Raw genomic sequence first — 24,378 nt, forward strand, 5'->3', positions numbered from 1 at the left:
GACAATGAAATGCTCTCAGGAATGCAATCCAGGGTTGCAATAATCTTGTTAATTAAAAAGCTAGAGCAGGAGATTATCCCAGCTGGCTTCCTTGATTTTTGTCTTGTTTATAAACTTGGTGGAATAAACATCTAAATCTTAATATATAATATTTATCTATTAGGCCTATTTTCAGTACTGGCTGAAGTATTGTTAATTAAGAAGATATAATACCATCAATATTTTTCAGGATATTATCTTAGCTGAAGCATTATTCTGAACACTTTAGTCATGGGGGCAGCTAAACCTTCACTTTGGATAATACTTTTTAGTAAGAGCTCTAGGATCCTAGCTATACTGAAAGGACGCAAGGCAGGCTGGGGGTCAGTGCCCTCAAGTATCTTAGTTTCTAGGTCCCTGGACTTCTGTTGCTAGGCATTCACTGAGAGAATAATGGCAGGGCCATTGTAAGGGTGGTTTTCTTCCCGCCCTCTTTAAACTTGCCTTTCTCTGCTTCTGAAAATAAGTGAATATTTGGAGACAGCCTACTGAGAGGCCAAGAGATTTCTGTCTCTGTTGATGTTAGCATTTGGTTATAGCTGCGGGTAAAGAATATTAAGGTAAGAGCCACTGATAATTTTTTTAATTAGATAATTTTTTAAATGAATATTTGCTTATTTTTGTAAGATAAAACTTTGTTAATGTTGCTTCAACTGAGATTACAGGTCTATTTCAAGTATTAATAGTTTAGTCCTTTGTGTAACATACATTGCTTTATAAAAAACAAACAAACATTAATTTTCCTTTAAAATGGGCACCTAGAATGCAATAAGGGTGTGCAGAGAAAATCTGGCAGAATTCAGCAAGACAAGAAAAAATAGCCTGAAGAAACGCATTCATGTTGAAAACTGTTAGCATGTTATTGTTTATGGCACTTTGATTGACAGACTGAACCTACCACTAAATCAACAAATGCGTACTCTGAAACTGTTAATCTTTTGGACATGGTATGTTGCTGGTTTTACTTTTACAGATATTCTGATTGCTCTGGGTATAGAAACCCTGGGGGAGGACAAGCGACACACTTACAAATATAATTGCCTGTTTTTCTTTTGAAACCAAACTCTGGTTTAGCTGTTTTCATGTTTTTAATGTAGCAAAAATTGATTTCTTTGTGTCAACACAATCTCTAAGAATCTAAATTAAAACATGAAATCAAGTTAAGATGGGGGAAAAGGTTGAGTTTAAGCCCTAAAGCAAAAGGATCTGTGTTTAAATGGCAGTTTTGTCCCCTCTCAGCTGCCCTATCTTGGGTGGTTACTTGACTGCTTGTTAAAATGGGGATTCTGAGTCACTATGTCTCAAAATTGCTAGAAAAATCTAAAAAGATATTATTGCTTATATGCCACTTAATGGAGTGCTTAGCACAAAATCAGTGCACAAAGAATTAATGATTACCTACTATAATTACCTGAAGAAGGAAATCAACATCAATCTACTCTTCTATTGGAATAAGAAAATTCAGAAAATTTGTAAACTGTCCAAAATGAATTTATAGAAAAGGTAAGTCACATAGAAATCTCTGTGGTGCTTAGAGTAAGAATAAATTTGCCTTGAAGATCAAAGAAATTCAAGGATTGGTGAGTGCAGTCCCTTATCATGACCAGAGGAGAGAAAACATAATAGACATTTAAGAATTGATAAAGTATTAAATGAAAGTTGTCAGGCATAATTTAATTAAAAAAAGAATTGATAAAGTGTAGCTTTGGTTTCGTGATATAACATCTCTTCTTTTTACCAATATATCGCTTTACATTGTATGGAACAGTCCTAGGCAGTGATCCATGTAATCATGGGAAGAAGAATACAGAGCAGAGAACCGAGGCTTGGCAAGATCAAGGGATGTGTCTAAGACCACACCAGCAGTACTTGACAGCAGGGATGTTAAAAAATGGTCTCAGGCTCAATCCTAATATTTCTTTCCACACCGCACTGCTCGTAACTCTAAAACAAATGCTAAAGGGTTGGGAGGGAAGAATTCCATAAAAATATGAGAAAAACTATGTGCTTTCATAATGTAGATATATATCATATCTACTGGGATTTGGGAATAGAAGCACTGATAAATTAACGGTAAGGCATTTGTTGGTTCCTTTAATGCAAATCCACAGAATTCCTTTGCCTGTATTCACTGGAACTTTTTCAGCAGCTAATTTCTTTACTGTTTCCTTAGTTTAACCAATGATAACACAGTTTGTATACAATAAGCTAAGCAACAAATTAACTGCCAGTGGAGGCAACTTCTTAATTTTATTGGGGCATATGCTAGCATCTAGCTAAGTTTAAATTACAATCTGGCACATACATACTTCAGAACTCAAACTACATTTGTAAATTTGAAGCAAATACATTTATAACACATTTCTTAAATTTAGGACTTGCTTAATCTGAGGTGTTAAAGCACTCCAACAAAACGTGGCTGTTTTCTAGTCATGATATACAAAATCTCCGAAAGTTGAGAATTAATATTGTATGTACTTGTTTTGTTAAAAATGATTTCTTCTAACTGTAAAAGCAGGTGTTCTCATTTTGTATGAATTCTAATGTGTGTATAAATGATATAAATTAATTATATGCCTTTTCTTTTTCTTGTAAATGAAGGACTGATAGAATAATATTATTGAAACTAATTAAAGAATATCATTTAATATTCGTTAAAGCTGTTTTGTGTTTGTCAAAGGTGCCCATGGTGAATGGAAGATGTCTTTTCTAGTCAGTACTGTTACTACAGCTCTGGTATTGGCTCCTCTAGTATTGATTCATGTTTTTACCCAGTTAAGTACTGTACACCTGCTTCAATTCATTAATATAGTGTTGCAAGTTGTGTACTGAATCCACTTTGATTACACTACCTTTAAACTTCTAGTTTAGCCTTTGTGAACTAAACAATAACGATACCACTAATAAAGGCGTCTAGCATAACAACTTATACATTAACTATTATTGAAAATATTTCTGATGAATGTAAAGTGCTTTCTGGGCTATTTTGTATTTTTACTTTGATTATAACCCCTGTTTCCAATATCTAGTTATACCTTAATTTTATTACTAATGGAAGTTTGTCAGCAGTGGGGATCTCTCTAAATTTAAGCTAAGTAACCCTTTCAGAAAGATTACCTTAGTATCTTGGTGATGTAGATGCATCACAATTCACTAGAATGAGCATACATCTTTAATTTAATTACTGTGATATGGAGTGGGGGATATTGTTGCCTCTTAATTTTACTACTTTAAGTAGGTTTTGTCATGTAAAAAAGAGAATTTGGATTGCTATTCAACTACTTCCTATGAGTTTTTATTGTTGCTGTCTTTTTATTAATCCATTTTCCTGTTATAGAAACATTTTCATCAGTATTATTTTATATAACAATAAATATATAAATACACATAATCTTAAGAAGAATTCTTAACATTGTTTCTTTAATAAAATTATAAATGGTCTTCAAAGCTTTAAATTTAGCTGTATTTTTAAAATAATATTTATAAAGACAGAATAAAGCATAGAAAGTCTACTAACCTAGTTTTAGAAAGTTTAAATAGCATGGGGAGAAATGCCAGATATAGGTGAAGGGGAGGAAGGCAGCAAATCATGCTACCATATGTGTACCTATGCAACGATCTTGCATCTTCTTCACATGTACCCCAAAACCTAAAATGCAATAAAGAAAAAACAAAATTTAAATTTTAGTCTAACACTTTTAACAGTGAAGTTTTAATGCCCTTCTGCAATTTTTCCCCCACTTCCTGTCCTAGGCATATTACATCTTTGATAAATTTAAATTCAATTTAAGTTGACTCTCTGTGCTGTAGATAATTGCTGCTGTCCAGAGGAATATATATGTATTGTATTTGTTAAGCAAAAGGTTGCATATTTGATTTAAGAAAGACAAATACAACTATAGGAAGAGGCAAACATTCTTTATTTCATTCTCATTAAATTCTTTTCATTCACTTAAAAAAATTAATGCGTCATATGCATACAATAAAATGCACAGCTGTTAAGTGCTCTGTTTCATGAGTTTTGACAATTGCATCTACTCAGAATCTACAACCAAAAGCAAGATGTAAAATATTTTCATCATCCCAGAAATACTTTTCATGGCCCTTTCCAATCAATATTTTCATTTCCAGAGGAAACTTCTTTCTGATTTCTATCATTGTAAATTAGTATTTCCTGCCCTTGAACTTTATATAAAATATAACTGTAACATAAGTATTATTCATCTCAAATCTCTCAGTAATCATATCGATTTTGACATTCATACATGTTATTGCATGTATCAGTGTTCATTAATTTTCATTGCAGAATATTATTACATTTATGAGTGGAATATTCCATTCTTTGTCTATGTCTTCTTCTCTTGATATTCTTGTATATTTGGGCTGTTACGAATATTCTTGAACAAGTATTTCTATGTACATATTTTTTATTCCCTTGTGTAAGTACCTCTGGCAACTTCTTGAATCATGGATGACATGAATTTTCTACTTTATAATTGCTGCACAATTCTCTAAAGTGGTGGTACCATTTTATTCTACCTGAGATGTATGAGTTCTGATTGCTTCACTCTACTCCCATCCAACTCTCGGTGCTATGAGGCTTTTTAAATTTTAGGTCTTTTTAATGGGTGTGAATGATATCTGAGTATAATATTAATTGCTTTGATTTGCACTGATTACTAAAGATATTTCTTAGCCACTTGCGTATATTCCTTTGTAATGTGTCTGTTCAGGGCTCTTGACAATTTATTAAGTGGATTGCTTATCTTTTCATTCTTTCTTAATATGAATTCATTTCATATTCTGGATGGAGCAATTTGTTCAAATATCTAAATTTCTTTTATTTTCCTCCAAGATGTGGCTTACCAATTTGTTTTCAATTATGTCCTTTGATGAGCTAAACCTTTTAAATTTTGAGACAATGCAATGTTTCAACTATCTTTAAATGGTTTATGTTTTCTGTAACTATCAAATAAATCTTTCTCTATACCAAGACCATGAAGACATTTCCTTATACTTGCATCTGGACGGTATGTGGTTTTATGTTTATATTTAAGTGTATGAACAATCTCAAATTAATTTTTGGATTTGGAGTGGGTTTGAGGTAAAGGTTCATTTTTTTAATTCACATATTTATTTGTTCTAGTATCATTATTTAATAAGATATTTTACCATTGAATGAACTTGGTACCTTTGTCCAAATTGGCATAGATTGATTTTTGTACTCTCTATTTTGTTCCAGTGCTCTATTTTTCTATTTTTATACCAATATTATACTATTTTGCTTATTGTAGATTAAGTCTTGACATCAGGTTGTATTAACTATCCAATTTTTTTGGAAAATTGTTTGAGTTTTTAGATCTCATATATTTTCTTATTAATTTTAGCATTGCTTATAAATTTTCAACAAAAATCTAGTAAGATTAATTAGTATTGCATTGAAGGTATAAAACTTGAGAAGGATGGACTTTTTTAAAATATCAAGCTTTCCGGTCCTTGAACTTGGCATATTCACTAATTAGGGTGTTTCAAAAAAGTTTTGGCAATATCTTGTTTTCATTGCAAAAATCTTGCAAAATTTTGTTTATTCCAAGATTTTGATGGATTGTTGATGCTGTTATAAATGGAACTTTAATAAATCCCTATTCTCATTGCTTGTGGCTAGCATATGAACCATGATTAATTTATGTATATTAATCTTTTATCATGTGAACTTGCCTAAATTTACTAATTGTGAATTCTTTTTCTTTTCTTTTCTTTTTATAGAGACAGAGCTTGATATGTTGTCAAAGGTGTCATGCCTTGGCTATTCACAGGTACAATCAGAGCAGTTCAACCTAGAACTCCTGGGTTCAAGTGATCCTCCAGCCTCAGCCTCCTGAGTAGCTGGGACTACAGGAGTGTACCACCACACCCTGCTTTAAAATCTTTGAGGATTACATAGAATTTTTATGTGTACAGGGAAGTCATTTATATATAAAATAGCACTTTACATTTTCCTTTCCAGTTATCCTGCTTCTAATTTCTTTTATTTCTTATTGCATCTGCTAGGACTTTCAGTGCAATAGTGAACAAAAGTTGTGAGTGCAAATATTTGTTTTTTCTTTTTATATTATGGAAAAAGCATTCAAAGTTTCATAATTAATAAAGATGTTAGCTGTAGATTGTAGATGCCTTCTATTACTAGTATGCAGATATATTTAATATGAACTAGTGTTTAATTTTGTCAAATGTTTTTACAGTGTCTATTTAGATGTATATACCTGCTTTTCCTTTCTTTCTTCCTTTCTTCTTTCCTTCCTTCCTTCCTTCCTTCCTTCCTTCATTCCTTCCTTCCTTCCTTCCTTCCTTCTTCTCTTTCTCTTTCTGCCTCTGTCTCTCTGTCTTTCTCTTTCTCTCTTTCCTTCATTCATTCTAATATGGCAAATAACATTGTCTGACTTCTGAATGTAAATCAACTTTAACTTCCTTGAATAATCCCTATAGATTTATTTGAATTATTCCTGTGGAAAATATGTGTATGTATGTGTGTGTGTGTGTGTGTGTGTGTGTGTGTGTGTGTGTATATATATAAATAGATACTGTAGAAACATTTGACAAAATTAAACACTAGTTCATATTGAAACTATCTGCATACTGGTAATAGAAGTTATGATATATTAGTTTTTCACACAGTGCTATCATTTTGTTTAACACTTTTCCTTTTACGTCAATAAAAACATTGGTCTGAAGTTTTGTTTTTCTTGAAATATTTTTGTTATATTAATATTAGGTGTTTGTGAGCTCATAAATGGGGTTGGGAGGTGGTATCTTCTTTTCTATTTTTGAAAAGAATTTATGAAGATTTGTATTGTTTCTTCTTCAAATGTTTAATAGAATTTACTAGCAAAGCCATTTGGACCTGGAGCTTTACTTGTAGGAAAGTTTTTATTATGAATGGAGATTTTTAGTTTTCTAAATGTCTCTTTTTACCGTTTTATTAAGTTTTTTAAAGAAATATTTTCATCTAAGTTGCCAGATATATTGTTATAAATTGTTCATAATGTGTCCTTATTATTCTTGCAATGTGTGTGGGCTCTTTGTAATGTCTCTACTTATGTTTTTGAACATTTATAATCTCTTCTTGCATATTTTTATTGATTAGTCTTGCCAAAGCTTGATTAATTATATTAATTTTTACAAAAAAAACTTCGAAAATTAGTTTTCTCTCTTCTTTGTCCATTTCCTGTTTCATTAGTTTCTGATGTTATTTCCACTATCTCCTCCTTCTACTAACTTTGGGATAATTTTGATCTCTTTTATCTATTATTTAAAATGTAAGCATACCCCAATAATTTCATCCCTTTCTTCTTCTTCTTCTTCTTCTTCTTCTTCTTCTTTTTTTTTTTTTNCAGAGCCTTGCTCTGTTGCCCAAGCTGGAGTGCAGTAGCACAATCTTGGCTCACTGCAATCTCCACCTCTTGGGTTCAAGCAATTCTCACGCCTCAACCTCCTGAGTAGCTGGGACTACAGGTGCATGCCACCATGCCTGGCTAATTTTTTTTTTCTTTGTATTTTTGTAGAGACAGGATTTCACGACATTATGCCCTTGACGGTCTCAAATTCTTGAGCTCAGACAATTCACCTGCCTCGGATTCCCAAAGTGCTAGGATTACAGGCATGAATCACCATGCCCAGACTGTTTCTTCTTTTTTAATATAGGTATTTCAAGTGATAAAATTGTACAAAATTTGATATATTTTGATTATTTAGTTACACATATTTAAAACACTCCTCTTACTGCTGCTTTGACTGAGGATTATTTAGAAGTATGTTGTTTCATTTAAAATATTTGGGCTTTTTTTAACAGTTTACTTTTATTTATTTGTAACTTTATACTTCTGCATTTATAGAATATTCTCTTTATGATTTTTATGCTTTGAAACTTACTGAGAAATAGTTCATGACCCAAAACATATTTTATATCAATGATGGGCCTATGTACATTTAAAAAGTATGTGATCCGTAGTTGTTGGATGTTCTATGAATATCAATTAGGTCCAATTGGTTAATGATTTTGTTCAAATCTTCTACATCACTACTGATTCTGTGTATACTTGTCTACTAAAGGAAGGATGTTAATATCTCTGACTATGATAATAAATTTATCCATTTCTCCCTTTAATTCTATCTATTTTGGTTTCATGATTTTTATTTTTTATTTCTTATTTTTTATTTTATGGCTACATAATGGTTGTACATATTTATGGGGTACATGTGATATTTTGATACAAGCATGCAATGTTTACTTATCAAATCAAGGTAATTAGGATATCTATCACCTGATATGTTCATCATTTCTTTGTGTTGTAAACATTTCATATCCACTTCTCTAGTTATTTTGAAATATGCAATAAACTATTGTGAACTATAGTCACCCTATTGTTCTACTGAACTCTAGATCTTATTTCTGCTATCTAACTCAATTTTGTCCCCAATAACCAACCTTTCTTTATCCTCCAGTCATCACTATCCTTTCCAGCCTGTTGCCACCAAAATACTACTCTCTACCTCCATGAGATCAAATTTTTTAGCTCCCACAAATAAGAGAAAACATGTGTATGATTTTGGAAGCTTTGCCAAAAATTATTGATGAAAGCAATTGAAGATGATACAATGGGAAGATATCTCATGTTAATGAATTTGAAGAATCCATATTGTTAAAATGTCCACACTATCCAAAGCAATATACAGATTTAATGTAATCCCTATCAAAATGCTAATGACATTCTTCCAGAAATAGAAAAAAATTTCTAAAATTTATATAAAACCACAAAAAATAGCCAAAGCAATTCTAAGCAAAAAGAACAAAATTGGAGGAATCATATTACCTGACTTCAAATTATGCTACAGAGCTATAGTAACCAAAATAGGATGGTGCTGGCATAAAAACAGACCCATAGACTGATGGAACAGAATAAGAACCCAGAAATAAATCCACAGATTTACAGTGATTTTAGCTTTGTGTATTTTGAAACACTACTAAGTGTGTTTATATTCAGTATTGTGTGTTCTTGATTAACTGAGTCTCCTTTTGTCCTTTCTTGTCCTTTTTATATGAATTGAGTACTTTCTAACTATGCCATTGTAATCCTATATTGACTTTGAAACACATTTTTGTTCTAACCATTACAATATGCATTTCAATGTATTCTAGTATATTTTCAAATAACATTTTACTTTTCACAATAACATCAGAATCTCCTTCTAACTGCATAATTCCATTTACACACCTGCAGGCTGTTTGTGTTCCTCTGTCTTGAATTTTAACTACAAATGCTGTCAATCCCATGATACACTGCTGTGATTTTATTGCAGTGAGATTAAAAAAATAATAATAATTCATTATCATTTCACTACACATGAAATTACAATGCTCTCTCTTTTCTTCTTTATTTCTTCCAACTCTAGGTATGTTGAAACATATGAAACTGTTCTGTAGATCTCAGACACTGTTTGTTTTGTTCACATATCCATCTTTTTTGAATCTATAATAAACATAATATCAATTATCTACCTTTTTATCTATAATAAAGATAATATCAATTTTTGTTTACCTATGTATTTAGCTTTTCTGATGCTTTCCACTCCTTCCTGCCCATGTAGTTTCATTTTTGTATAGTTTCTCTTTAGCTTAAAGAGTTTCTTTAATATATCTTATAATGTGGGTCTTCTGAAATCAAATTCTTTCAGGTTTTACCTACTAAAGATGTCTTTATTTCCTCTTTACTTTTGAAGAATATTTTTACAAGATATAGAATTATAAATTGGCAAGTTATTTTTTTCCTTTGAGCACCTTAAAGATGTAATTCTATTGCTCTCTCTCATCTATTTGACTTAATGAAAAGTCAGCTATAATTATGTTCCCCTTTATGTGATACGGCTTTTTATTTCCCTGGCAACTCATCAATTGTGTCTCATTAATTTTGGAAAATTCTTACCTATGATCCTTTTTTCCTATTTTCTCTCTCTTTTTCTCCTTTACTTCCTTGATTTGTAGGTGTTCTAAACCATATGAAATTGTTACACGGATCTCAGACACTGTTAATTTGTTCACATATTCATCTTTTTTGTTCTTCAGTTTTTATAATTTCTTTTGACCTATCTTCAAGTTAAGTGCTTATTTTCCTTGATATTTTCAGTGTTAAGCTGATCGGATGACGTCTCCATTTTTGATATGTCTTATTTCTGGCATTTTCATTTAACTTTAAAAAAAAATAATTTTTATCTCTGCTGAAATTCCCTTTCTGTTCAGACATGTTCCCCACCCACCTTCAATATCACATTCTACCACTGTTATTTGAAATTCTCTCTCTTATACTTTCAATATCTTGGTGTTTTCTGGATTTTTTTTTCAGGGTTTCTCTCTTGACCATGAATTACATTTTATTATTTTTTCATTTGTCTAACAATTTTTTTATTATATGAGCCATTATGCATAAAAGAATAATAAAGGCTATAATAAATAATACTTATCTCAGAGAAGAATGTTTTTATCCTGTCAGCCCTTTAGTGTAGGAGCTGAGTTATCCCAATTTGTAATTGAGCTAGGTCTAATATAAACCAAAATTGTTATAGTGTTAAGTTTTAACTCATTATGTTCTTAAATACTTTGAGGACATGATAAAGATTCTTCTTTCAACTAAGTTTGAGATCTGAGCACAGGCAAAGCTCTGGAGAGCTAGTTATCCTTGACAACACAGAGAACTGCATTGTCTCTGAACTGTGTGTAATATGATGCCTAAAATTAAGACACAGAATTATGAGCCGTCTTGACATCTGAAACCATAGGTCATCAATGGCCTTAACCCACAAGTTCCCTTCCCCACGCTGCTCTTGTGGATAAGCTTCCAGCCCAACACCCTCTGTTTTATCAAGGGGACCAGGCACAGTTTCTGCTTATCCTTGAGTATTGGGTTTCAGTTCCCTGCCAACCCACAGAATTATTCATACAAGCCAGTCACATCCTCCTGTGGGAACCAGGGGACACTTCACACTCTTGGTATTACAAAGTCTGCCTTCTAGCATAGTTGATTGTTTTCTCTGTTCCCGAGTGCAGCCCCAGCATGGCCCTGCGTGGTGTGCTATGTCCTCTTCCCCAGGGCTTCAGTTTATGTAAAAACTGCTGCCAATCTCATCAAGTCAACATTGGACGTCATGTGTTCAACCATTCCTATAACCCTAAGGTGGGAATTCCTACCTCACCAATGGGGTGAAGAGAAGGTGATTAAACCACTGTGGAAGATATTCTTTTACTTTACAATGCAAAATTATTTTTTAAACATTTCTAGTGTGTTCTCATTTCTTTCCAGACCCACCCCTAGATTTTACACCTTGGAAGACATCTTGGAAAGATGTCTTACGTTATCTCTAGCCTTTGGAGGACCTTTTCTCCAAAGTGTACTCAGTGAAGTCCTGCCATGCCTCAAAGCTATTGATTTCCATAATTTCCCTTTCGCCAAGCCTTTGGGGAGCTATGACAATAGCTCCCCAAAGGCTTGATGAAGACATTTCTGGCTCTTCTGTTGGCCTTCTCTGATGTTACACCAGCAGGAGAATGAGGGTTGGGACACCTTGTTACAACCTCATGAGGTGGACATTTAATTCTCCCTTCAGGCTTTGCTGGCAAGGATGGGTTCTTTTGTTTTGATTTTTGTTTGTTGTTTGTGGTATGGTGGGAGTAGAGTGGTTATTTTCTGAAAAGTTTCCTGTCCCTCCAGGCTGACAATTTTCTAATCCTTGGCCTAAAGAGAGCTTTTGTTGTTTGTGCCTATTGGTGTTCCTAGTTTGCCAAATCCCCTAGTACCCAGAAATGAGGCAAAAGAAAGCTTGGGAACTCAATGTTTCATTTTTCCTTGGGTCATCCAGCCATTCTGCCTTCTTTTCTCCACTCTTCAGAGTCTTCTTATATTTGTTCTGTATATAATGTCCATGATTTTCAAATGTACTTAGCAGGAAGAATAAAGAAATATGTCTATTCCATATTTTGAGAAGCGGAAGTCACTAATGATAATCACTTGATAACCAGATACAACTTTCCATTAAGAAAATGAAAATATCGTTATTTCTAAAATGATTAAAAAAATGAGTTTTGAACTCTTTCACTTCAAGTGTACTGTTCTACTTAAATGGAAAATATAAAATCAGCAATAGCATGATTCTGTGAGCTATTTATCCATTCATTTTCTTAAGGGAGCATTTGGTCATCTTTATCAGTATGTTCTTTATGTTCTTAACTATAAAGTTAAAATTTTAATATTAGGACAAAATATGTTGGTTTTTTTCCCTGATAAACTAATATTTTTCTCTCACTTAATATTAACACATATAATTTATTAATTGTCCATCTTTCTTTACTTGCTAGCCCACTCAAACCTAAATTTTCCTACTTTCAATTTATTTGCTTATCTTATATAGATTTTTCTAGCATCAGTACTGCTTTATTATCTTTTATTCTACAGCTCTTTGTCTTAGTCTTAATGAGAGTCTTAGTCTTTTATTCTACAACTCTTAGGTTTATTATTCTAATGTGGGTGTGATGGCTTCAAAATAAACCTCCTCATATTTATTTTGAGAATAGATAATGTAGAAGCAATGGGCTTTTTGAATTTTCTTTAGGAGGAACTTACAGGAGGCAATCTGACTGAAAGGGTATTTCAGAAGGCTTTTGAAGTTGTGTTCCTGGAAAAAGTTCATTATATTTACTTAGATTACTTTCTTTCTCTTTTGTGTGTCTATAGGAATGTGAAATAGAGCTCTCCTCGACCCATGCATTATTACTATACATAGGAGTATGTTCATAGCCCATCCATCCATTCATTCATTCATTCAACAAATATTTATTGAACGCCTATTGAATCAGAATTGAACATAAATACCTGTTCTATCAATTACTAATGTGTTACCCTAGGAAGTTATTTAGCTTAAGTTTAGCTTCCCATGAGTATAATGAGAATAGAATGCTTACCTAACATCTTTGTAAGAATTAAATAATATGTCAGATTTAACTTACTTAGCACATTGAATCATCAAAATCAAGCAGGTATCAGTTTCCCTTTTTCTCCAGCCCTTTTGCTGTATGTTGATAACTCCCTTTGTCCACATATAAATTTAACAGGTTTTCAATATTTTTCAAACAATGTTAAATTGAAAAGCTTAAAAATTTGTTTTCTTTAATTATTTTTGACAGACATGTTTTATGGAGAAAGGCTATAATGAAATCTTATTTGGGATGTTTTAAACTATTTTAAGAAAATAGGAATTTCTCATGTGAAAAATAAAGAAAACAGCTGCGGAAAAATCCTATTAATCTGGCAGAAGTTAGCCCATACTCCCGGCATTTTACAAAGAATAATAATTCTTGCAGCTATAAAAATGCTTTAAATAATACACAGCACCATCTACAGTGAACCCCTCAATCTAAGATTCTCTTTTAACTCACATTTGTCTTTCAACTTAATAAATCTTTTTTTGTTGTTTTTTTTCTTGTAGTGAAAAAATTAATTCATATAGATTATAAGGGAGAAAAAAACCAAACCCATTATCTCATCATCTACAGATAACCCATTTTTCAGCATAAAGTGAATCCTATGTTTATGATACAATGAAAAATGACAGAAAAATTTGATAGCACATAATGTAATAAATTTCATGATTTTTAATCTTATAAAATATTCACAGTGATCAAATGGCGAGATGGTAAAACATAATTTACTATAAACATCCAAGTGGGAAATGGGATGTATAGCAAAATGACAGGGTCCAGGTATAAAAAGCTGATGGTATCATTTAATTCAGCAATAGTATTTAGAGTATCTAGAGGTATGAATGAACTGAGTACTCTTCAGCCAGTCATCTCAGCAATATTATTTTTCTTAATTGTTATCTGATGAGTATTAATTAGTCTCAGACAGCAGAATTTGAGATTATGCCTCTGACAGTTTCTGAAGTATTTTATATCTCTAATTAAGGGCTGATCCATAACCCAAAATCACTAGATGAGCTTGGAATTCCTGGGGAGTAAAAGTGCAAGTTAGCTTAGTAGATCAATAGTGAGATACAGAACCTTTAGCCTTTTGATCGCAGGGTCACTTGTAAGCTAGGATAGGGATGAACAAAAGTCATTATTGGTCAATACCTTATAAGAGGTAAAATGAATTGCTTTGCTTTGTTTAGTTTTTATTATCATTGGATAACTATTTGTTATAGATCCAATGGGTGACCTTTTACCACTAAAGTTCACTTGCCAGACCAGGTTTGAACAGACTTTCAAGCTGTAGAAGAAAAAAAAATCAATAAATGTGATTATTCTGGTAGTTTTATAAATTTTCAAGACACTCTATTCATCTGTTTTTACTAAATCTAGGAAAATTTCTGTAAAATTGCATATAAATAGGAATGTTTTTCCTAAATTTTATGAAATTACTGCTCTTCTATAAGCCAAAGCTAGTTTCTTCTGTCTTTTCCAGGTAATGCCTTTTTCTTTATACTGAAAACCATACTTGTATTGGAGTTGTGCAATTTCATTACACTTTTTATTAACTAATTGCTTCCTGGATTGTCTGTGTTGGACCTTTTTGCTCTTGTACTAAGGCAGCGTTTGTGGAGTGTTCTGTGGTATATCTGAGAAAACAGATGCTTTGTAGTCCATATCAAAGTCAATTGGGGTTGCTGATTATTGTCTTAGTTTAAATAACCCCACATTATAAACTCTCTAATAGGTCAACAGTACACTTACGGAAATAAATGGCAAAGATTGAGGGAAGAAAAAGATATTAAGCCCAAGTAGTTATAGCTCAGGGAAGAATTAGGCCTTATTTCAAATCCTGGTACGCTGTGTCAAGGAATAAGGACTAGAGAAAATATCTACAATAAAACATAATCAAGCAGGCATTAGATTTCCAATTCTCTAATTTTGAAATTTAATACTCTAATAAAATAAAATCTAATAATAGTTTAATAATTAGTGACTGAATATTTAGCAAGAACTTAATGCCTGGCACAGAAGTTGACAGAAAGATTGATTTTGGTTACACAAGGATCTAGCTTTCAAATAACAGAACAATAAGCAAATTGACAGAAATGAATATTTTTGCTTTTCTTTATAGTCCTAGCACATGCACATAAGAGAGTACTTTGCACAGAATGAGGGGTTAGGTAACTACTGAATGCATGAATACACAAATAAATGAATTAGTGAATGAATGAATTATTATAATTTAATTTATACATCTAAACAGTCTGCTATGAAATTTTATAGATGAGAGAGGTTAATTGAAGTCTGAGGATCAGAGATTTGCTGGAGAGATTAAACCATAAATCTCATGAAGCATCTCTACCAGAAAAGAAAACCATAGAAAACTCTGATAAATATAGTTATCTGCTATTTGCAACTAGTATAATTTTGTCCTAGTAATTGGTTTACTTATACTAGTAAAAGTATAAGAGCATTCTATATGATCCCTTTTTAATTTATTTTTATGTGACTCCATTTTCTCTTTATCTATCCCTTACTGGTAAAATATTGACTACCCCCAACTACTAGACAATCAGGATTGGAAAATAAAGGGAGTAAAATTCTGATTATTTATTCCATTAATGGGTATCTCTGGTAGAAGTTCCAGGAGCAAAATTTAAAGTGAGTCCCTGGTAAAGTAATAACACAGCTGAAGTGTATTTATAAAAATAAGGAGATATATATGTAGACATGTAGATGGATAAATAGATGGAGAGACATTTTATAATTTAAGGTATATATGCTGTATGGAAGAATAGAGACACTGTAAACAAGCTTTTGATTATGTGTATGCACATGGATATGCACTTGAACAAAAGGCAGCTCTTTGGTTAGAGCGTAGCAGATAAGAAGTATCAAAAATTTTTTTCTCAGTGTCTTTATGTAGCAGAACAAAATGTTAAACTTCTGTATCAGCCTATATAAACAAAATTGTACACTCTCCATCGTGAAACTGAAATTTCTCTTTGAAATCAGTGAAACATGAAACATGGGTGTGCTCAGGAAAAGAAAGTTACTTCATGTTTTTCTCATGGATTTAAGATAATAATTGCCTGTGTTTTCCCATTTACCCTTAGCGTTGTCAGAGATCCTTCAGCACTGCCATAGAGCCATCCCACTAGAGGTCACAGATCACAAAAACCCTTCAGAAACAGGAAATTGAACTTCCTGAGTCCATTACAAAACACAGAAACCTGTTTCCTCTACACATCTCAAATTGGCAAAGCTCGGTCTTAGCAGGTTCAGTGTGGAAGCAGCTATCAAAAAGGCCACACGGACTTTATCCCCAAATTTCACATGAGCTTCCTTGCTTCAAACTACTGAGATGAAGGGGGCAAGATTATTTGTCCTGCTTTCCAGTTTATGGAGTGGGGTCATTGGGCTTAACAACAGTAAGCATTCTTGGACTATACCTGAGGATGGAAACTCCCAGAAGACTATGACCTATGCTTCAGTTCCTCCAAATAAAATACAAAGTTTGCAAATACTGCCAACCACTCAGGTCATGTCAGCAGAGATAGTTACAACTCCAGAGGCAAGAACTTCTGAAGAGAGTCTTCTTAAATCAACACTGCCTCCCTCAGACACAAGTGCACCTGCTGAGGGTGTGAGAAACCAAACTCTCACATCCACAGAGAAAGCAGAAGGAGTTGTCAAGTTCCGAAATCTTACCCTCCCAACCAAATCTAGCATCAAGTTCAATCCTGGAGCAGAATCAGCGGTCCTTTCCAATTCTACACTGAAATTTCTTCAGAGCTTTGCCAGAAAGTCAAATGAACAAGCAACTTCTCTAAACGCAGTTGGAGGTGTTGGAGGCAGTGGAGGCACGGGAAATCGAGCCCCACGGGAAACATACCTCAGCAGGGGTGACAGCAGTCCAAGCCGAAGAACTGACTACCAAAAATCAAGTTTCGAAACAACTAGAGGAAAGTAAGAAACCTTCTTTTCCTTTTGTCTTTTGTTCTGTCTATCGGGTCTAGAAAATTGCAGGTGAAATTTACCTTACTCCCCGAAAATTGTTTCAAATTCAAGATGAACTTGGATCACATTTATAATTTCACCATTTCAGTTAGATAAGGTGATTGCTAATTTATCTAACAAGGAAAAATGAACAAATAAAACGCAGCAATCTTGTTTTAACTGAAATAATCATTCACTTTTCTATTCACTCGTAGAGGTGGTTTTACTTAGGATAATAGCCATTGCAAGCAGAGCAACACCACAGTGGCTGTTAGTTTCTGTAATTCAGCTCAAGGATATGTCGATTGTGGTAGCAACAATGACCACAATATGAAAAAAAAAAAAAAAAAAAAAACAATAAAGTTGAGGCATGAACAGATTTGAAAATTGGAATAACAGTATTATAAAAAGTATACGGTTATCAAAGATTAAACCAAGCACACCAGGGGTGCAATCCTGGCTTCAGTATGGTCTAGTTCCATGACTTTGAGCAACTCGACTGATCTCCCTGAACCCCCGTTTCTTCATATGTAAACTACAGATATAATACAGGGAATGTCAATAAAAATAAAACTTTGCAGGGTTATTGTTCAGATTGAAATAAATGAAATGTGCTTAGATGTGTGCTTCTCGCAGAATAGGTGCTCAACAACTCAAATTTTTTGAGTTGTGTTGTCATCATGAACATGATGAATCAGAAAACCTATTTTTCAAATTAATTTTGATTTAAAGTTAGAGCAATTTGAATGGTTGAAGTAAAATAATAAAATAAATTTAAAGGAGTCTTGTTAAAGAGGGATTTTAAAGGAGTGAAACCAAATCAGAATAAACAAGGAAAAAATATCTGGGTGGGTCAATATTTTATTCACTTAATGTTCAGAGTCATCTGTATGTTTAGAATACTAGAAGTTTAGTGTTAAAAAAAAACTAAACTTACAGATAGTTTTTACATGTAATACAACAAAGTTAAGACACCAGGCATGTCTTGGGAGCAAAATGGAGTTAAACATTTTATTAATAATAAAATCAAGTTAAAAACAGAAGTTGATTCCTGCTATGTGAAAGGCATTTGATTAAAGCTGTTGCTGATATTAGGTGGCCAGTCTAACTGCTCCTACAGGTCTCTGAATTCTCATGTTCACTGCACTTACGACACTGCATAATAACTATAATGAAATCTATAGTATCTTTTTGTATATAGGACCTTATTTTCAGAGCTAACAGTCTCTATAGCAGGTACACAATCAATATTTAATCAAATTGAATGTGAAATATGAGGATCAGTATGTGAATATAAAGAAGGAAGCTTCCCAAATAAATATTTGCATTTGTTTATGAAAAAATCTGGTGGATTTAGAATAAACTCATATTAGGTTTTTTTCTTTCCTACCATTCTTGGAATTTTATAATAATTCTTGATAAAAAAGATTATTTATGTTTGTTACAGGTTCTTTTCTGGATTATTCAGGATTATTCTGGCATATTTTTGTTTCATTTTATAGTTTTTTTTTGCAGGGGGAACTTGTAGGAACTCCTGGCTATAATAGAGCCGTGGTTTCCTGTCTGGCAGAATGGGTGTTAGTCAATGACGAAGCTCTTTGAAATAGGGAGGATGGAAAGAAGAAATTAGGATTAGTGTATTTATATGTTGAACAAATATTTGCTGAACACCTAATTTGTCCCCAGCACTGTGCTTGTGCTGGGAGTAAAACAATGAACAAGATCTCCTACAAGTCCTGCCTTATGAAGCCAACAGCCCAGTGGTAGAGGTGAGAGGAGGAATAACAATGAATCACAAATGCTGATTCTGAATAAAGCTTGAGTAACTGTAGTATATAACAGGGGGAATAGCCTACCCATTGTGAATGGGGTCAGTAAACCTTGCCTCAGAGGATAATAGGTGAAATGAGGCAATGATACAATCCAACTGCCTATTTGACTTTTCCCACAATCCCCAACCCCTGTATACATGTTTCTTAATTTTCATCAAATCAGTGAATGGCTAGTTTCGTAACTAGAAACCTTGGAAATATCTTTGGCTTTTGTCTCTCCCTCCTGGTCTTTATCTAATCTATCAAAAAGTCTTGTTACCCCTCTGATATATCCCAAATACCTCAGCTTCTCTCCGTCTTCTAGTTGCCATTATTCAACACCAGTGTCCTTAACGGTCCACTTCTTTCCACTCTTGTCTACTGTAATCAATGCTCCATACAAGGGAGAGATCTTTTGAACATTTAAGTCAGGTTATTGCATTTCACTAGATGTAAGACTTCATTATTGTAAGTGACACATTATTTTAGGTACGAATCAGAAGGAAAAGTATGACAATGTACTTCCTTTGAATTTTCAGGTTTGTCTTGCAGACTTTGAGATATTGATCATATATCACTTAAGAAGTCTGTATATATCACTTTTTAAATGAAAGTGATATATGAAATCAGTAAAATATTTCTAAGGCAATGGCAACGACTGCTGTCTGACCACTAATAACTGAAATATGCAATTGATTTCAAGACACGGTCTTGATTTCAGAGATGTATGTCTTAAAATCTGTGAAATTTGGTCTTTTATTCATTGTCACACTCCAAGCTCACTCACTTCATTTCCTCCAGCCACGCCAGCTTCCTTTCTGTTTATCAAACATAGCAAGTTGATATGGATCTCAAGGAAACTTTTTTTGCTCTTGCTGGAATGCTGTCTCTGCACTCTTTATAATGAGGGATTCCTGTTCCACTTGCACCTCCAGCTTTAATGTCACCTCCTCCAAGGGACCTTCTTTGACCTCCCAATTTAAAGTTATCTATCCTCTTACTTGCCATTCCTTATTTTACCACCCTTATTTTTTTCTTTGTAGGAATTATTTGAAATTATTCTATTTATATAGACAATGGTGTATTTTATGTCTTTCTGTAACATATCCCATGAAAACAAGGACCTTGCCTGTCTTGTTACTACTCTATTTGCTGCCTAAAACAGTGCCAGGCACATAGAAGGAACTCAGTAAGACTCTGTAAAATCATGGATTATTAAACGGGTTTGGCACCCAGAGGGGAGATCAAGGCTAGACATATAAATTTGGGAAAGCATTGGTGTATAGAAATGTATTAAGTCATAAATGCAGACGATACTGAAAGAAAGAAGGACCTAGGATTATGAATGGAGACTATCTAATATTTGATGGACTGATGGTGGTGGATGCCAGGAATACAGCCTTCAATCGGGTGACTAGAGAAGTTAGGAAGGAAACTATAAAAGTGCGGTGTCAAAGAGCAGAGGAAAAAATATTTGAAGAAGGAGGTAAGTGATCCACAGTGTGAAATGCTGTGGAAAGAGACAAAACAAGGACTGAAAAGTAGTAACTATTTCAGTGACATGGAGATGATAAGCAGTTGAGTGATCACTGTGCTCTGGCCTGAGAGAACTGAGGGATGAAGGAAGACAAAAGAAAGCAGTTAAAGCCAACTCAATTGAGGAGGGTTTTTTATGAAAAAAGAGGAGAGAGTGGTCAGAAACCAAGGCTAGTCTAAACAGTTACCTAATTTTTGTGTTTGTTTCTTATTATATCTTATTTTACATACAGAGGGGTCATACATATGTTAACATGTTAATGAGAAGGGTCAGAGGAAGGTAAAATTTGAATATGCAGAAAAAACAGGAGGGATTTTTTTCTGAGTTTAATGACAAATTAGAAAAATATTTCTAAATTACAAAAATTAAGCATTAAATTAATTCTTCAGTCTATCATAATAGACTTTTTTCTACTCTTTTTGTGTGAATTATGAATAGATTTTAGAAGTGAATTATCTGATCAGATAAATTCATGTGTTGTTTGCAAAGCTGTTATTAGACCTAATAATATCCAAAATGGATTATTCTTACATGTTATAAAGTTCTAAAGAGAAACCATTATACTAAAGGATATTTTCTTATGTCTTTGTGAAATAGATATATCTATTACATTACTGCCAGTGAAATAAACACTATGTAAAGTATATCCTCTATCAACTTTTCCTCATTAATCACATTCTTTCATTACTTTGCTATTTCTACTGTTACTATAAATATATATTTCATTTCATATGTTAGAATTTAATGAGTGCTTATATATGTCTAAGTAAAAACTTTTTGTATTTGCACACCGTCTGCTTTTCTGAATCTAAAACTATAATTTTAAATTTATTATTTTGGGGTAAACGCTGAATGCGTCAGTTTACAGAAACTGGATTAAGCATAGGATTGTGCATCAACGCCTGTGTTAGGTGCCTTTGTGGTCTGCACGCTGGGAAAGCCTGACACCTACTGGAATAGAAACAGTTTACAATGCCCCAAATATGCTCAAGTCACAGTTGTGCAGGGAAGGGTGGGGGAAACAAAAAATAAAATTAGGTAAAATAAAACAAATTTATGAAAAAGGTTATATTAAAGATTTACTTTAAGAATCATTTCTTATAAAAGATATATATGCTATACATATTTAATTTGATGTACCACTCTAAAAATATACTTTTGATGTTAAAATTGGAAAATAGGTTGGATCTAAAAAGCAAACTCTATGCACATTCTGTGATGGGGATGCATTTGGCTCATTCTAAAACTTTACACTGACGATATTGTGCATAGATGGTAATTTGTGGCTGTGAGGCACTCTACAGTCACCTATCATTGAAAACTCAATTACATTCACCATGCTCTTCCCACTCAGAAAGCAAATTAATGATGCCTGACAAATATATTGTAATTTCAAAAGTTGGTACATAAAAAAGTGTTCCTTCTTAAAGCCTAAATTAACTATAAATAAAAGTATCTAAAATACCATATATCTGAGCTTTGCATAATGGCTTTTCAAAAAATTATTTTAAATATCAATGTATTTTATGATTCTTTTATAAAACTGATATTTTCATCTCAGCTTGAATACTAAATAACATTTTGTAGAAGAATTAAGTATATAAAGATACACTAAAAGAAAATGAACCAAAAACATAAATTATTTTGTTGTTAGGAAATAAAACGATGATTTTCTTAAGGAAATAAGTGTTGTGATGAACTTGTCTTTTGGACTGTTAGCCAAAGCTAAATATCAAAAGTGTAATGCTTCATTTAAATATAATTTACATATCAAGAATCTTTTATTAAGTATAAATAATTGCTTCCCATTTTTATTATCTTTTTTCATGTTGTATATATTTCCCTTTGACTGTTTTCTCATTTATGACTAGTGAACTACATGCAAATTATAGTCTTTCAAATAAATACTTTGATTTAAAAAAACTTTTTAGCTTGGTTGGAAAAGTAAAAGTTTTAATAGATTCTATAACACTTTGGAAGTATTTATATTCATGACTTCTTAAGACTGTAGAGACATTCTGAATGGCTTTTTTTCCCCTGAAAGGCAAGCTTCATCATCTGAATTGAACATATATGATGATGATGGTCTTCTGTATTGGCCTTATGGAAATTATTGACTTGAAACATACAAGCAATTATGGTTAAGATGAATTTATCAGATCATTAAAGAAGCAAAACAGGAACTGTGTTTCTTTGCATCTGTGGCAAAAAATATTGATGCCATATTAAATATATACTCTTCAAAAAAAAATCCCAGAAAAACTCTGAATCATTTAATTATTATCAGCAGTGGAAGCAGCAGCAAAAAGTATTTTACTTTTATTAAGTCATTTAGTCTCACGACAATCGTGTGAGGTAAACAATATTATTGTAGATGTTGTGCAGAAAATGAAGAAGTCATTTGTAACAGACAAAGTCATGGCTAATAAATTGTGGAGTCAAGAGCTCAAAGCAGGTAGGCTGGGTCCAGCATCCAACTATGCTATAGGAAATTTTTCAGGGAAACTTTATTTTCTTTTGCTTATACAGGTGTACCCACTGCCCCTATCCCTCACTGTTGCCTAATGCAGGAACAGAAAAAAACAAAAAACTCTCTGCAAAGAAATATGCTCTCTTCTTTATTTGCCCCTATGTGTGGAATTAAAATGAGAATAAAAACTTTGTCCACAAGGCAGTCCTTCATCATCGGAAATGACCTTGTAATTCTGACCTGCAAGGTGAAAAAACGCATGTATTGCTGACAGCTCTGATGTTGAACCAAATGGGGCGTTAGTTGAAATTTTTCCTTGATTATTGACATCAATAAAAATAGGTTTGTTCAGATATAGATGCCTTTAAAATTCTATTTCCCTCTTTAAACAAACTATTTTTTACTAATTGATATTTTTTTAAAAGAGAGAGAGGAGGAATTAACCACATATGTCAGACTCACAGAGTTGAGAATGAAATGAGCAGGTTGGATTTGCAAAAAGTAGTAAATATTTATGTAAAAAAGAATAACTTTTATATATTTAGGACATGTTTGTCCCACTTAACACTGAATTGGGTGGGGATTTTATCACTCTGGACTTCAAGAGTTTAGTGTAAAATGATGTACAACATTATTATTTCATAATTTTGCCATTAGTCATGGTCAAACAGCTAAGTTTTGTTGGGATGTATTGTCATGCAGTGATAATCTTATAATTAAGACAATAGTATTTTTCAGAAAGTAAATTAGGAATAATGTAAATAAATGATTCTCTTGTGAGGGATTAATATTTTTCTCTCTAAATTACATCCCAACAGAGACTTAGTTCTTCCCCTGGCATTTATGAATTTATTGATACATGCACATGTTGCTATTTGCAAATTGTAGTCATCTTTAAGTACAAGGTAAAGAAATGGTTATTTGAGATCTTACACTGTCTCAAGTCAGGGAGGCATGGGCGGAAATTAGGTGAGGTGTGAGAGGTTATTACTGGAATCACCTGATAATCCTATTTCTTTGAGAGAGTGTTAATTTTCAGAAGCAGCTATGTCTGCCTTGTCCTTTTTCATTTTCCTCTTGTTTGCCTTTTAATCTCTAAGTTCAAGGGGATGACGGGAAACACAGGTCCTTCAACCCATAAAGTCTCCTCCAGACACAAAATCTTCTCCAACTTCTCAAAGAAGATTATATACCATTGCCTTGGCTTATGGTGGCAATTTTATTGGCTTACCTTGAGTTCTAATGAATATCTTCAGGACTTGGAATTTTCATACTATTGTGTCAATTAAAGCCACAGTTCATTAACATGAAGATTTAAGTATTGGCCAGGCACGGTGGCTCACGCCTGTAATCCCAGCACTTTGGGAGGCCGAGGCCAGTGGATCCCAAGGTCAAGAGATCGAGACTATCCTGGCCAACATGGTGAAACCCCATCTCTACTAAAAGAATACAAAAATTAGCTGGGCATGGTGGCGCACCCCTGTAGTTCCAGCTACTCAGGAGGCTG

At 33.1% G+C, this 24,378-nt stretch overlaps 1 protein-coding gene across 1 annotated transcript in view; it reads left to right on the top strand.

Moving 5' to 3' along the window:
• Nucleotides 1-437: 437 nt before the first annotated feature.
• The window catches only part of MMRN1 (multimerin 1), a 73,650-nt gene continuing 49,709 nt past the window's right edge, over nt 438-24,378 (top strand). The window contains exons 1-2 of the mRNA XM_017509174.2: nt 438-599; nt 16,171-17,023. Of these exons, the coding sequence (XP_017364663.1) occupies nt 16,419-17,023 (605 nt within the window). The 5' untranslated portion in view covers nt 438-599; nt 16,171-16,418. The remainder of the gene's footprint in view (nt 600-16,170; nt 17,024-24,378) is intronic.

Source organism: Cebus imitator, unplaced genomic scaffold (genome assembly GCF_001604975.1).
Source record: "Cebus imitator isolate Cc_AM_T3 unplaced genomic scaffold, Cebus_imitator-1.0 Scaffold409, whole genome shotgun sequence".
Classification (NCBI taxonomy): domain Eukaryota; kingdom Metazoa; phylum Chordata; class Mammalia; order Primates; family Cebidae; genus Cebus; species Cebus imitator.